General features: G+C 30.8%; 2 protein-coding genes across 2 annotated transcripts; one reads left to right on the top strand and one right to left on the bottom strand.

Moving 5' to 3' along the window:
• Positions 1–457: 457 nt before the first annotated feature.
• On the bottom strand, positions 458–4,040 carry LOC133036989 (uncharacterized). Its single transcript, XM_061113779.1, has 5 exons — positions 3,379–4,040; positions 1,797–3,272; positions 1,412–1,717; positions 1,230–1,329; positions 458–1,126 (listed from the first exon to the last, which is right to left on the bottom strand). The coding sequence occupies exons 1-5, from the start codon at positions 4,038–4,040 to the stop codon at positions 458–460; spliced, it is 3,213 nt and encodes a 1,070-aa protein (XP_060969762.1).
• Positions 4,041–13,332: 9,292 nt separating this feature from the next.
• LOC133036988 (uncharacterized) lies at positions 13,333–15,513 on the top strand. The gene is made up of 9 exons (XM_061113778.1): positions 13,333–13,663; positions 13,811–13,986; positions 14,081–14,173; positions 14,272–14,370; positions 14,442–14,723; positions 14,826–14,864; positions 14,945–15,031; positions 15,140–15,379; positions 15,469–15,513. The coding sequence occupies exons 1-9, from the start codon at positions 13,333–13,335 to the stop codon at positions 15,511–15,513; spliced, it is 1,392 nt and encodes a 463-aa protein (XP_060969761.1).
• Positions 15,514–17,129: the final 1,616 nt, after the last annotated feature.

The following is a 17,129-nucleotide window of genomic DNA, read 5'->3' as shown; positions in this document are numbered from 1 at the left end:
TAGTGACATTTTGTAAAAAGTGTCATTAATTGTGTCAATATTTAAATTTAGTGTAACATTTTTAAAAATGTAACAAGAATAAATTAATAGTGGCATTTATAAAAATGACACCAAATATTAGATTTAGTGACATTTTGAAGTGCCATCTAATTAAGTACTTTTAGTGACATTTCAAAAGTGTTACTAGTAAAAAAAATTAGTGGAATTTTTAATTTTAATTTATTATTTGAAATTATATTATTATGCAAATTTATAAAGAAAAAAGTTTAAATTTAATTAATTTTGTAGACGTAGATGAAAAATAACTTAATAAATATAAATATTGTATCATAATAAAAGTTTTTAAATAAATAAAATTGATCTCCATAACAAAAGAATTAAGATAAATAAAATTTATAAATAAAGTACTCATAATACTACTACTACTAATAATAATAATAATAAAATACCTAAATCACTAAGCTTCTTCATCCATATCATTTGCATCAAATGACACGGATGTATCAACAGTTATATCTGGCATATCTTTCCTAACCAAACTAATATCTTCACTGTCAACATCGAGAGATGCACCGCAAACTTCAGTTTGCAAATAAGACTCCACATTCTCGTTATGTGATTGCACGCTCATATTATAATAATCTCTAGGATTTATTTTTAAAGAAACATGCCATCCTTCATGTTTGAGATCTTCCACATACATTACTTGTTCTGCTTGAGAAGCTAGTATAAATGGCTCATCTTCACGTATCAATTTTGTAAGGTTGACTCTTGTGCAATCTTTCTCTTTTTTAATACCACTACTCGAAATCCAATCACACTTAAATAACACAGCACGATTTCCTGAACAATAATCTAGTTCGATAATATCTGTTAATATCCCAAAAAATGTAACATCTCCAAAAATAGGATTCGGATCCCTACTACTTGAAAAACTTTGAGTCTTGGCAGTCACAATAACTCCACTATTTTGAGTTTTTAATTTCTCTTCGATTTTTTTTATATGAAACCGAAAACCATTTATTAAATATCTTTTAAATCGATTGAAAATATTGTTTGGTCCTTTAGCCAGATAATATAGATCTTTAGAAAGTCGATTATCTTGATTATCATATAATTCTTCTGCCTAATTTGACAAAAAAAAATTGTAATAAATAAATTACTACACTCAATATGTTTGTGAACTCCTTAAGTTAATACAAAAAATTAAGAATTGAAAATAACCTTACCTTTTGTGCAAACCAGGAAGGAAATGTCTCGCTATGAATCCGATCTAAGGTCATTACTCTTTGACGAGGATTTTGTTGTGCAATGATATTGCGATGATCACTACAAAATTAATAAGCATTAGACATGCTTACTTAATGCTTCAATATTTTTTATTATTAGAGATATAATAAATAATACTTACTCAATAAATGAGTCTACGACATTACAATTAAATAATACATATCGATGTGCCTTAGTTTTGGTATCCTCGTCTAAAGTCTCAGAAACTATTTTCCCCAAATTTCGACCCGTCGTTTGGAAAATAGGCAGCCTTTCTCTATTTGGATTTGGATTACTATAATTTCTAGGCTTACGATTAATTTTTGTCTCTACACCTTCCATATATCGTGAGCAAAATGTCAAGCATTTATTAGCTAAATATCCTTCAGCTATACAACCTTCTGGTTTACTTTTGTTTCGAACGTATGACTTCAACTTAGATAAGTACCTGCAATTATTCATATGAACATTAAAAGCAATATTGAAACTTTTCACAATTAAATAAAATAAAAATCAATATATATTACCTTTCAACAGGGTACATGCAACGATAAACTGATGGTCCAGCAATTCTCGCCTCATATGCTAAGTGTATCACCAAATGAACCATAATATCAAAAAATGATGGGGGAAACAATTTTTCAAGATTACAAAGAGTAATTGATATTTGCTGCTCAAGTTGCATAAAATCTTGTGGTTGAGCAACTTTTGAATACATCATTCGAAAATAGTTGCTTAAAGTAGTTATATGTTGACAAACATGCAGACTTGACATTCCCCTCAATGCTAGCGGTAATAATTGAGTCATAATAATATGAAAATCATGACTCTTGAGCCCATGAATTTTTCGTTGATTTACATCAACACATCTTGAAATATTGGCAGCATATCCATCTGGAACCTTAATTGTCTTTAGAAATCGACAAAAGATAGTTTTTTCTTTTTTGGTTAATGTAAAACAAGCAGGTGGTATGACAGTTCTCTTAGATTCGCTCTCCTTTGGATGAAGTTCAGATCTGATACCCATAAACTTTAAATCAAGACGTGAATTCAAATTGTCTTTATATTTTGTATCTAAACTCAATAATGTCCCAACTAAACTTTCACATACATTTTTTTCAATATGCATCACATCGAGATTGTGTCGTAATAAGTTATCCTTCCAGTAAGGCAATTCAAAAAATATACTCCTTTTCTTCCAACTATATGGCAACTGAGGATTAACAACTGTCTTTCCAAATTTAATTTGGTAGCCTTCTAACTTATCTAGTATCATTGAACCACTTAATGGTATTGGAGCTAATCTTTTCTCTTTTGTACCGTCGAAAGACTTTTCATCATTTCTAAATGAGTGGTTATTTTCTAACCAACGACGATGACCCATATAACAATGTTTTTTGCTATGCTTCAACCACAAAGAATAAGTATCTTGATGACAAGACGGGCAGGCATATTTTCCTTTAGTGCTCCATCCCGATAAGTTTGCATATGCTGGAAAATCACTAATAGTCCATAATAGTGATGCTCGTAAGATAAAGTTTTTTCTTGTAGACGCATCAAAAGTTTCAACTCCAACTTCCCATAAAATTTTTAATTCTTCAATCAGTGGCTCCAAATATACATCAATATTATTTCCAGGTGCTTCTGGACCAGGTATGAGCAAGGACATAATAAAGTTAGGTTGTTTCATACACAACCATGGAGGGAGATTATATGGTATCATAATAACTGGCCATGTGTTGTGACTTACACTTAATGTCTTGAACGGATTCATTCCATCAGAATCTAACCCAAGTCTAACATTTCGAGGATCTGCCGCAAAATCCTTATATTTGTGATCAAAAGTCATCCATGCTGGAGAATCTCTTGGATGTCTCATACAACCATCATTCACATAATCTTTTTGATGATGCCAAGTCATAAAATCAGATGTTTTTGATGACATAAATAATCTTTGTAATCTTGGTATTAATGGAAAGTGGCGCAAGACTTTTGCTTCACTCCTATTTTTATTAAAAAGAAAAAAAAAAGGTAATATTATATTAATCTAAACAGCATATCTAAACTAAAAAAAAACAGAAGAAAAAAGTGTTATAATTAATAGCGTACCTTGGTGTAGAGCATACTTGACATTCTGTGTCATTTACATGCTCCTTTCTATACAACATGCAATCATTTTTACATGCATCAATTTTTTCATAATTAAGTCCAAGTGCTCTTTTAAATAATTCAAGTACCTTGCCAAATGAATTATCACTCCATCCACACATACACTTAATATGAAATAATTCAATGACGAATGAGAGCTTTGTAAAACTTGTACAACCTGGGTAAAGTTCTGTCTCTACATCTTTTATCAAATTATAAAATTCTTTTGCCTTTGTATTTGGTTCATCTTCCTCACCTTGAAGATTATCATCATTTTCAATTTCACATTCATCATCTCTACTATTTTGTCCAAAAACATCATGTATAACTCCTTGCATATCAATAGTAGGAGTATCACTAACAGTACTCTCAATATTCTGTGGAGCATGTGAAGAAGTTTCACCGTGTAATATCCATTTAGTGTATCCCTCCATAAATCCATTGCATATCAAATGATCAAATGCAATTGATCGAGTGACAGGACTAATAAGGCAACACTTAACACAAGGACATACAATTTTTCTTTCATGGCTTCCATTTTTAAATGCGAAATCAAGAAATAAATTAACTCCTTGTTGATATGAATCACTCAATCTAGATTGCTTCATCCAACTCTTATCCATAACTTTAGCTTTTGAAATTTTTTATCAATACCTATTTAAAATCCAAAAAATTAGTTTGTTTGGAAAAATAAAAAACAAACATATGTATATATACTAGGTCAAACATAAGTATTTTGAAAAGAATAAAAAAATCAAGTAATTTACACTTTGAATACTTATTCATAGTAACTTAAACCCATTCACTTTCATAATTAAGTCCAATATAATTATTAGACAATTCAATGTAGATAATACTTACTTATTCCTTTCAATAATTATTATGGCAAGTTTTTTTGAAAAAGTCAATAAAAAATACACTTTAGAGGATTTTCTGTTAAGCATCTATCCCGAATTTTCATAATCAACATTGTTGCCTAATATGTAAGATCACTCTTCATTACTCTATTTTTTAGATTAGTTAACAAATTGAGCTAAATGTACTAAAAATATCAGTTAGTAGCTCAGATTTGTAAATATCTTAATTAGTAGCTCAGATTTGTAAATTTACTTAAAATATCAATTAGCAGCTCGAATTTGTGATTTTGGAAAGTTACAATGTGGAAGTCAATGAAAATTTTAGCTTAAATTAAAAAAATTAACAAAAAAAATGTTTAGTAGCTTGGTAAATTAATTTTGTAAATTTGCACTATTAAATAACTATTGGTCTCAACTAATTTAATAAAAAAAATAATCAAAAATAAGATTTTAAAGAATTTAGAGTAAATAAAACCCAAAATCATTAAACTAATAAAGAAAAAAGAGATTAAACCTGATGTGGATGATGGTGGGGAGGAATATAGTATTTTAGCGTTGTATAATTTGTTTATTTGGAAGACATAATGCCACCTTTGTAAAAGGTAAGATATGACTTCTCTCCACGCTGCTTTTAAATTTCTTTTCCCTTTAGTAGTAGTCTTTCAATCACTTTGGAATATTCTATAAAAAAAATCACTATTTAAGAAGTCATACATGCCTGGTGCGAGTATCACAGATATTCGGAGAAAGAAATTAAATTATCATATCCTTAAGTATATTATAAATAGATAAAACAAAAAAACAAACTACTGTATTAGTAATACAATGCCGTTAATTCCATTATCTCTCAAATTCTTAAGTCTAAGCCACATTTCAAGACCAAGACTTTATTATCTCTCAAACTACTGTATTTGTTTTATCCATTTATAATATACCAGTTAAATCCAATCCCGAGATAATTTCATTATCTCTCGTCAAATTCTTAATTGCATCACTATTTCAAGACTTCAAGACTTTATTAGAGATATTCTTAAATTACAAAAAACAAAATACTACTTGGGAAATTACATTAAAGATGAATAATTCAAGAAATACCTTGCACAACATCTAAGGTAATAGATATCAGGAGCATAAAGCTCAATAACATTCTTGTCGTCACCTCCTGCAGCTGTAGAAATATCTTGCACAAGATCGAAGGAATCAGGAGCGTAAACAGCTCAATAACTTTTACCTATTTTTTAACTAGTATATATATATATAACCTTTTCACGTTTGATTTTTTTTTTTTTTTAAAAAAAAAAAGATTTTTTAAAAGTAAAATATCTTATTAAATTGTAAATTAAATACTCATCACTTTTTTTAAAAAAAACCTTTATAAGATTTAAAATGTAAAATATCACATATTTTTAAAAATTAACTAGGGAGATATTACGTGCCAAACCACGTATACTTAGTTTTATTTTAGGTTTTAGTTATGGTTATGGTTTTTTTTTCAAATGTCATATGTAATTTTAAAACAAAAGTCAATATAAAATGATACTTTTAAAAAGAATAATAATAATTTGAAGATAAAAGAATATATAATTGTGTAATATATATTGAAAAAATGAAAAAAAAAATAATATATTATGTAAAATTTTAAGAAATAGAAATTAATGTTAATAAAATATATTAAAAGCAATAATACTAAATAGTCATATAAACCATCAATATAACTCAATTCATAATAAAGATCCACATTCTTAGTATCATAAAATATATATGGAAGTTATAAGAAAATGCAATCTTGATACGATCAAATAATTTTTATTTTTCTTTTCCCCTTTTGACCGAAAACTCCAAAAGATACATATACACTTGTATGTTCTATATACAAGCTTTGTATATATTGGCTTACATGCATTCATTTAGTACTTCACCACTTATTTCCCTTAATTAGGGGGCATCAATCTAAATCAATCAAAAATAAATATAAATATATAAATATAAATCAAGTCATCTTTTTCCAAAAGATACAGAATTTTGTTTTTCATACAATGTAAACTTCAAATTTTTAATTCATTCAATGACAAAGACATTATTGCGATTTCAAAAAAGTTCTTCCAAAAAAAAATGTACTTGTTTAGTTATGTTTAGTTATATGAAGGAACAACAACAAATGAAAGATTTATGTGATTGAATTATCAGGAAAGAAAAAAAAAGATCATACTTACTTGTGGTCTTGGTGATAGTGTAGTTTCTTTGTATATTTTATTTTGCTACAGTGAAGGATGTTTTCTTCGACATCTGTGATGCACCATATCAAAAGAGGAACATTAGTAGTTGAAAAGAAACATTAAGTCACTTGTTACATAAGAAACATGGATGTGGTCATACTCTGATCTCCATTTACGGTGTTAAAATCATCAAGAAAGTAGAAACTTCAATCGACGACTCTAATAACAATCCAGAACAGCAGCTGAAACTCCAATCGACAACTCGAATTATAATCGAGATCGATTTTATATACAGACTCGATTTCTCAAGAGAATTAGTTTCATTCGGATCAAAATTACAATTTTTTTTTGGGGTTTTATTTTTTATATATTTTTTTTTTGGGAGTTAACAGTAAAGATATGTTTAATTTTATTAAATATATAAATATATATGTATTTCAAATAAGATACCAAACATAAAAAATCTAATAATAGCATAAAAATAGGAATAGGAAGCGTTCAAAAACACATAATTTTTTTTTTAAAAAAAAAAAACCAAAATGAAAATGGAAAAGAAGTGGGATTCTACCCGCCCAAATATTTCAATTTTCATTTTTCACCAAAACTATCATTCTCATAAATTTGAGAACTGTCTCTCTCTCACACACAAATGGGCTCCTCTCATCATAGGTGGTATTTTTAATCTTTGATTTTGATTTTGATTATTATTATTTTCCTGAGATTCACATTTTGAAATCTAACCATTTGATTTGAATTTCTTTTTTCTAGCTTTTGAAGCTGAACATCACTGATTTTGCTTTTGGTTTGCAATTGTGGGTCTTGTGGATAATCTCTGAATTTGATATCTGTTAGAGAATTAGCTGTATATTAGGTGTAAAAGAATTAGGGTAACTTGTATTTAGTAGTTTCCTATTTTGTTGGTAGTTTCCTATTTCCTAGTCTCCTAGCTTTGTATATAAATATGTACTATTCTATGAAATATACACACAATTCGAATCACTATTTTCTACATGGTATCAGAGCATTGTGATTCAAAATTCGAAATTCGAAATTAGGGTTCTGAAAAAAAAAAAAAAAAAATTTAGGGTTTGAGTTTAGGGTTGTTTTTTCGAAAACCCTATTTGGAGTGACCATTTTTTCTCACCGCCCACATAGGAAGACTGCCCAGCCGCCGGACTGCAAAACCCAAAAGTCCGGCGTCCAGATTCACAGCGCGTGGGGCCCACGCGCCGTCGTCCGCCGCTGCCAACCGTCCTACGCGCCGGCGCGTGAGGGCGCGTCCGACGTCTTCTCCGGTGTCGGTCGACGCCCGTCCCACTCCTGCTCCTTTCTCGTCCTCCTTGCTTCGGTTTTCGGCGGTTCTTCGCATTTTGTGGTTTGATACTTTTGTCTTCTTTGTGTTTGGGTATCTATTCCTTTGAGTTTGTTCTCTTCCTTTTTCTGTCAATTTTTTTTTGGTTTCAAGATTATGGCAGAGATAAAATCAGATTCGAAGTCAATCGTTGTTTCTGATGTGGTTCCCATGATGTCTAAAATCACGGACCATAAGTTGATTGGTTCGAATTATTTGGAATGGAGTAAGACGATTCGACTGTATTTGAGGAGTATTGACAAAGATGATCACTTGACTGACGATCCTCCTGAAGAAACAAACGATTCAAGGAAAATATGGCTCCGTGAGGATGCTCGCTTGTTCCTTCAAATTCGAAATTCTATCGATAATGAGGTAATTAGTTTGATTAATCATTGTGAATTGGTTAAAGAACTAATGGGTTACTTGGAATTTTTGTATTCTGGCAAAGACAACATCTCTCGCATATATGATGTTTGCAAAGCTTTTTATCGCGCGGAAAAACAAGATAAGTCTCTTATGAATTATTTTATGGCTTTCAAGAAAACATATGAAGAACTTAATGTGCTATTACCCTTTAGTCCTGATGTAAAAGTTCAACAGCGCCAACGAGAACAGATGGCTATTATGAGTTTTCTTGCAGGACTCTCATGAATTTGACTCGCAAAGTCACAAGTTCTCTCTCGGTTACGATGTCTCCTCTTTACAAGATGTGTTTACTCGTGTTCTTCGCACAGAGACTACCTCTTCAACTCCTCTGAATAGCGCCTTGGTGAGTCGTAATAATTCTGCACCGGAAAGAAACTCTACTCCAAGTGGATTTAAAGGAGGTAATTCACAAGGACCTGATAACCGCACACCAAATTCTGGGAGCATCATGTGCAATTATTGTAAGAAACCAGGCCACACCAAGTTTGAGTGTAGGAAGTTACAATTTAAGAATCGACAACAACACTCTGCCAATATTGCAAGCACTAGTGATGCATCTGACAAATCGGTCCTTATTTGTGTTGATGAATTCACCAAGTTCTTGAGGTATCAGGAAATACTTAAGTCTTCATCTTCTTCTGTCACTGCGATTGCTGATTCAGGTAACTCTAATGCATGCCTTCTTTCCAAATCCTCGAAATGGGTCATTGATTCTGGTGCCACAGATCATATGACAGGTAATTCCCGTCTCTTTTCCACTTTTCAGTCTCACAGTCCCACTTCTGTTGTCACCTTAGCTGATGGGTCAACAGCGTCTGTTCTTGGATCTGGCACTATTATTCCTACACCTATGCTATCTTTATCATCAGTCTTACATTTACCTGATTTGTCCTTTAATTTGCTTTCTGTTAGTCAACTCACTCGTAATCTAAATTGTTGCATCTCATTCTTTCCTGATCATTGTTTGTTTCAGGATCTTATGACGAAGAAGATTATTGGTAAAGGACATGAATCTGGTGGCTTGTATGTTCTTGACCCACTTCCGCCAACCTCTATTGCTTGTTCGAGTGTTGCTTCCGCTTTTGAGGCTCATTGTCGTTTAGGTCATCCATCCCTTCCTTTGCTCAAGAAACTGTGTCCCCAATATAGTAGTTTATCTTCGTTAGAATGTGAGTCATGTCAGTTTGCCAAACATCATCGTGTTAGTTTGAGTCCACGTGTCAATAAACGTGCTAGTGTTCCTTTTGAGTTAGTTCATTCTGATGTTTGGGGTCCTTCTCCTATTTTGTCTCAACCTGGATTCAGGTATTTTGTTACTTTTGTGGATGATTATTCTCGTTTAACTTGGTTATATTTAATGAAAAATCGTTCTGAGTTGTTTTCTATATTCTGTGCTTTTTGTGCTGAGATTCAAACTCAATTTAATGTATCTATTCGTACTTTGAGAAGTGATAATGCCAAAGAGTACATGTCTGCTCAATTTCAATCTTATATGACCTCTAATGGCATGCTTCATGAAACTTCTTGTGTTGATACGGCAGCTCAGAATGGTGTTGCAGAACGTAAAAACAGACATCTTCTTGAAACTGCACGTGCTCTCTTGTTTCAAATGAAAGTCCCTAAACCTTTTTGGGCCGATGCAGTTTCCACGGCATGCTTTCTTATTAATCGCATGCCCTCTTCTGTTCTTAATGGTGAAATTCCATTTAAAATTCTTTTTCCTAATAAGTCATTATTTCCAGTTGCTCCTCGAGTTTTTGGTAGTGTTTGTTTTGCTCGCGATGTCCGTCCATCTGTCACCAAATTAGACCCTAAGGCACTAAAGTGTGTCTTTCTTGGTTATTCTCGTCTTCAGAAAGGGTATAGGTGTTACTGTCCTGATCTCAACAAATATCTTGTTTCTATTGATGTTACTTTTGTAGAAAATACACCTTATTTTTCATTTTCCACTACTTCTACTAGTCAGGGGGAGGATGATGATTTGTTGGTTTATTCTGTCACATCCTATGCGCCTGCTCCATGTTCTGGCGGGTCTCTTGTTCCTTCACCTGCCTCGGTCGTCACCCCCACAATGTCTACACCTCCACCACCTCCACCACCTCTACCACCTCCACCACTCCCTCGGCCTCCTATAGTGTACACCAGGCGCCCCCCTCCTCCACCTCCTGTTTCATGTCCTGCACCTGCATCTTCGTCATCAGATCTGGACATCTCAGATGATCTTCCCATTGCACTACGTAAAGGTAAACGTCAATGTACTTTTCCTATTACTTCTTTTGTGTCTTATAATCATCTCTCCTCTTCTTCTTGTTCTTTTATTGCTTCTCTTGATTCTATCACTATTCCTAAAACTGTTCGAGAAGCGATGTCTCATCCTGGTTGGCTTGCTGCAATGATAGAAGAGATGAATGCTTTGGTTGCGAATGGTACTTGGGTCTTGGTTGATTTACCTTCCGGAAAACAGGCCATCGGGTGTAAATGGGTGTTCACGGTTAAATTCAATCCAGACGGCACAGTTGCTCGCTTAAAGGCCCGTCTTGTTGCCAAGGGTTATGCTCAATCCTATGGAGTGGACTATTGTGATACTTTTTCTCCTGTTGCTAAACTCACATCTGTTCGACTGTTCATTTCCATGGCAGCTACTCATCATTGGCCTTTGCATCAGCTTGATATTAAAAATGCTTTTCTTCATGGAGATCTTGAGGAAGAAGTATATATGGAGCAACCTCCTGGGTTTGTTGCTCAGGGGGAGTTAGGGCGAGTTTGTCATCTTCGCAAATCTTTATATGGATTGAAACAAAGCCCTCGTGCTTGGTTTGGTAAATTTAGTCAGGCTGTTGAGAAGTTTGGTTTGTTGAAAAGTAAGTCAGATCATTCTGTGTTTTATAAAAGATCAACTGTTGGTATCATTTTGTTAGTGGTGTATGTTGATGACATCGTTATTACTGGAAATGATGCTGAAGGCATCTCATCCCTTAAGTCTTTCATTCACACCCAGTTTAACACGAAAGATTTAGGGGAACTCAAGTATTTCTTGGGGATTGAAGTTACTCGGAGTAAACAAGGTATTTTTCTGTCTCAAAGAAAGTATGTACTTGATTTGCTAACTGAGACAGGGAAATTGGGATCAAAACCTTGCAATGCTCCAATGAATCCAGCTGTGCATCTTACACGTGATGGGAAACCATTTGAAGATCCTGAGAAATATCGCAGGTTAGTTGGAAAGTTGAATTATTTAACTGTGACTCGTCCAGATATTGCATTTCCAGTTAGTGTTATCAGTCAGTTCATGTCTTCCCCAACAATTCATCATTGGGCAGCATTAGAACAAATTTTATGTTACTTAAAAGGAGCACCAGGACGAGGTATAGTTTACAAGGATCATGGACATACCCAGATTGAGTGTTTTTCTGATGCAGATTGGGCAGGCTCCAAGGTAGATAGACGATCCACTTCAGGATATTGTGTATTTGTTGGTGGCAATCTGGTCTCTTGGAAGAGTAAGAAACAAAATGTTGTATCTAGATCCAGTGCTGAATCAGAATATAGAGCTATGGCCCAGTCCGTGTGTGAGGTAATATGGATTTATCAGCTTTTGACTGAATTCGGGTTTAAGACTTCTATTCCAGCAAAATTATGGTGTGATAATCAAGCTGCTCTTCATATTGCCTCGAATCCCGTATTCCACGACCGAACTAAGCACATTGAGATCGATTGTCATTTTGTTCATGAGAAAATTCAACAAGGTCTGATCTCCACAGGATATGTGAAAACCGGAGAACAACTAGGAGATATTTTTACAAAAGCTTTGAATGGGGTGCGGATTGACTATCTTTGTAACAAGCTGGGCATGATTAACATCTATGCTCCAGCTTGAGGGGGAGTGTTAGAGAATTAGCTGTATATTAGGTGTAAAAGAATTAGGGTAACTTGTATTTAGTAGTTTCCTATTTTGTTGGTAGTTTCCTATTTCCTAGTCTCCTAGCTTTGTATATAAATATGTACTATTCTATGAAATATACACACAATTCGAATCACTATTTTCTACAATATCAAACTCTGAATACAGCAAATTCAAAAAGAAAGGTTTAGACTCTTTTATAGTTATTACTATATTAATATTATTCCTTTTATGAGATTACTACTAAGAATACATATGTATATATACATAATTTCATCTCTGGCAAAATTGAAAACAAAAGAATATGAACTGGGACAAAGATTATTTGTTATATATATGACCATTTCTCATTTTTAGTTTACTCTCAAACTGATGTGAACTACTAGAACAAAGAACCCAACACTCCTTAATCAAAATTAGTAATAGTTTAGTCTCATAGTATTCGTCACCTACTACGTACCTAACACTCAATTCCCATTAATAGAATTTTCTGATCAATCTACTGAATGAACCAATAACTATGATGTTTTTACCAAAATGGTAGGTAAAATGGTCAAAGCAGCAATAATTAATTTATTAGTTTGCTTCCCATTTATGGCTAACAAACATTCTTTGTTTACAATTTTTCCTTTTTCTTTTTCAAACTTTTTATTTATTATATGATATGAACAAGGAAAAGAAAATAAAAACTTGTTTTGTTTTGATTTGATTTGCACAGAAGAACTCTTTCTTGAGATCAACTGTAGTTAAGCCACATTTCTATATTTTTATATTTTTTTTACTTGTTAATAGCAATTTTTTATTATAGACTGTATAGTGTGGCTCACTATCTTTGCTTTTGGATTAAAGTCATTTATTTTACATATATTCATTATTTTTATGTTTATTTTGTTGAGTCTTTAATTTTATAAAAACACAACATTAATTCTTATAAATTAATATTTCTTATGAGGGAAGTTTTAAGTAATTTTTGTTTAGCATCCTTTTTGTAATTACTTTTTCTATGATTTTGCTCTAGAAGACTTTATTTTTTTTTTTTTCATTTCAATGAGCATTAAAGAATTTTATGATTTTAAAAGTAGTAGAAAGAATTTTATTGTTTATTTGAATAATTATGAAAGATTGATAACTATTCTACTTTTTTTTTTATTATTGTTACAAATGTCTGCAGGTATGGATAGATATATGCAATATAGATTGGCTGAACAAGATGAAGATTGTGTAGATTCATTTACAGATTTGTTGACAAATAATAATGGTAAAAAGAATGGTAGAGGTCCAACACAAATGCGTGACATTTGGGGTAATCATGATGGTACAAAGATGCAAATCACATGTAATGAATTTGGGCAACCACATGATAAAAACGCAAGTAAGCTTACAAATTTTATTGGGACATTAGTACGAGATGGAAAAAATGCTCCAATTAACTACAAAAGTTGGCATAAGGTACCTGAAAAATACAAAGATAGAATGTGGAAAAATCGTACAGGTAAAAAATTATTGTTTTTTCAAATGATTTTTTTAGCATTTTAGATCAGTAGTTGAATTAATTTTGAAATTTCTATTTAGTATATTTAAGATTGCTAATGCATGCTTTAAAATTTCTAGAAAAAATTTGATATTCCACCTCTGGCAGAAAATTGGACTATGCGGTCTTGGGGTAAGGAACTTAAAAATTGGAAAGCTTATCTTAAGAGAACTTATTATTCGGAAACTTTATCTTTTGAGGAGCAAAAAAAATATAAGGACAAAAGAGTATATGCTGGGCAATGGGAGGAATTAATAAAATATTGGGCAACAGACGATGCAAAGGTATTTTTTCTTTTAATATTTAATTGAGTATATTTTTTTTTTCATATTTCACTAATTTAATATTTATTAAATGCAATTTTATATATTGTTTTAGAAAATAAGTGCTACAAACAAAGCTAGTCGTGGTCAAAAGAAATACAACCATACAACTGGCACAAAAAGTTTTGCACAAATTAGAGCAGCGCAGGTAAACTACAAAATTATTTGAGCATATAGATTGAACATTGCTTCGTAAGTATGCATACTTTGATTAATATATAATTACAACTAAATATTTATTTGTAGAAAGAGAATGGTGGAAGTACACCAACACGTGCTGCTATGTTTAACGTCTGCTATACAAAAAAAGATAAGAGTGTAACTGATACAACGAAAGAAGTAATGGTATGATCGAATATTTTTTAATTAATGCCTAGCTTGTTGTTTTATTACTGCTTAATTTATATTAATGATAGGTACAATTACAAGAGAAACAAGAGTTGAATGAAGATGTATCAAAGGAAAAGGGTATGAATGACACTTTCTCTGAAGTAATGGGTAAAGAAAAATACGGATCAGTCCGTATGTACGGTTTTGGTGTTTGCCCATCTGACGTATGGGAAAACAAATCCACCAAGAAAGGAAACCAAAAGAAGTATATACAAACTCTAGAAGCTGAATTGAAAGAATTAAGATCTCAAGTTCAAGCCAACAAGCAAAATTACAATGCAAATGACACATCTATTATACCTGACATGGTTAGAGCTTTAATCTCTCTATTTTTTTTTTAATAATATCTCTTTAGTTTTTATTATTATTATATATTTTTCGGTACTTAAAACTGAACATATTATGTGCAGGCTCTTAATTACAATGACAATGCCACTTCTTCACAACTGGTTATGTTTTAATTTTTCAAAGGATTCAAAAAAATTATTAACCAATAAATTATGTTACTGATATGTTGTTATATATGTAGGCCAAAAAACCTTGTATGTCACATAACAAGGAATCTCGACGTCAGTTGTGGTTTTCATCTTCAGCATATGATATTCCAATTGTTGAGGTAAATATTATTATTATTATATAGTTTAGTTATTACTTAAATATTAATGTTTTTTATTAATGAATTTATTAATTTTTGTGTATTTTTATGTCATAATTTATTGTGTAGGTTGGTGAAATGGTTAATCTTAAGAGTGTTACTGCTGATCCTGAAACAATTGCTATTGGTCTAGTTGTTAGTAAAGATTCATCAAAAGAAGTTGGAGGAAAAGAGCTCGGAGATCATTATTCTGAAGTTGTTGTTCAAGTTTGTATCAACCCCGACGAGGAATTAATTAGACCATATGGACAATGCAAGACAATTGGTGAAGTTGTTGGAGCATCTATTGCATGGCCAACAACATTTCTGGTAACAATTAAAGACATATTTAAAGTTTTCATTATATATGTATATGGATGATTATTTATTTGTTATTTATTGTGCTAAAAATTATGCAGGTTTCACGAAAATCAGATAAACAACTTCATGATTCAATGATGTGACTTTACTAACATAGAAAAATAGACTCAATTGTAAATTTTTTTTTTTATTTTTATTGCTGTTGTATAGATAGTTTGTATACAATTTTTATTATTATTGTTCATGTTTGTTGTAAGAATACAAAATTATTATGTATTATATTTTTATATTGTTGAAATATTTATGTAACAAACTTATTTTAGTTTACGAATGTTAATATAAAATTATTTTTATTCCCCTTTTATTTTATGTTTAGAGTTTTTTTTTATATATTATTGACTTTTATGTTTAGAGTTTTTTTTTTTTAATACATATATAAATTAAATAAGGAATAAAAAGATGAGTAAAAATTAGAAAATTACGATGATTTATATATATATAATTCTATTATTTTAATTAAAATTAAATAATACATTATTATATATAATTTTTAGTGGCCTTTTAGAAAAATGTCACTAGTATAATTTTTTACATTTTCAAAATGTCACTATATTATTTTTTAAACATTAAATATATAAATAATAAATATTATAGTGACATTTGAAATTGCCACAATTCATATTTAGGTGACATTTTCAAATGTGATTAGAAAACTAATTAGTGACATTTGAATTTTTAGTCACATTAGCATAGCTTACATTTTATAAAAATGCCACTAAAATATAAAATGTCACTCAATATTAGTAACAGTGACATTTTAAAAATGCCATTAATTAGAATTTTTGGTGTAGTGTCCGCCTAACTTACTTTAAATAGTGTATACTTGTATTGATCTCAGGCCCTTTAACCTCGTATTTTTTTTAATAGAATTATTTATTTTCGAAAAAAAAATAATCTTTGAAATACATCAAATAAATGTACATTCACATAAAAAAAAATAATGAATGTCCTAAAATTATAATATTATTAGGTTTTTAACATGGGGGCCACTTGAGAACCATATAATCTAACTCTACAAATTGGATAAAATAATCTGTGCATGCACTACTTGACATCTGTTTTGTGTGGCTCCTTTGAACTTGTGGACTTTGGATTTTCCGTATCTTACAAATAAAAAAATAATTAATATTTTTGACACTTAATTTTTTATACTACTAAATCGTATTTTTATAATAGTTGACTCTTTAATAATACTATTTTTCTTTTAATGATTAAAAAATTAAAATTAAAAATATAACTATTATAAAAAAGAAAAAATCTTTTATTTTATTATTCATTAACATCAAAAGGTTGAAGAGTATTTCATTTGCGTAATTTATTTATTAATTACCATCTACCACTTTACTCATGTCACGATAAATTTGAATAAAATATGATGAAAGGATTGTGTTAATTACTATAAAAAAATATATTTGGAAAAGTATTATCTATGAATGATATGCTATAAAGGGGCACAAGTAGTGTTATAAATTCAGAAAGAAAATGCTAATTATTTAAATAAAATTGCAACGACTGAATTTGCAGCTTATAGTTAAAGAAAATTCTTATTTTTTGTTTTCAAGAAAAATATAACATATAATATATAATTTTTTTTATTTTCAAAATAAATATAATATTTTTTTAAATAAATTTCAATCACACAAAACTCTATCATGTGGTGGTTAAGACTTCGCAGATATTTATATATTAATTGAATCAT

Source organism: Cannabis sativa, chromosome 4 (assembly GCF_029168945.1).
Source record: "Cannabis sativa cultivar Pink pepper isolate KNU-18-1 chromosome 4, ASM2916894v1, whole genome shotgun sequence".
NCBI lineage: Eukaryota > Viridiplantae > Streptophyta > Magnoliopsida > Rosales > Cannabaceae > Cannabis > Cannabis sativa.
The sequence above is the reverse complement of the archived record's forward strand: the minus strand, read 5'-3'. Positions and strand labels throughout refer to the sequence as shown.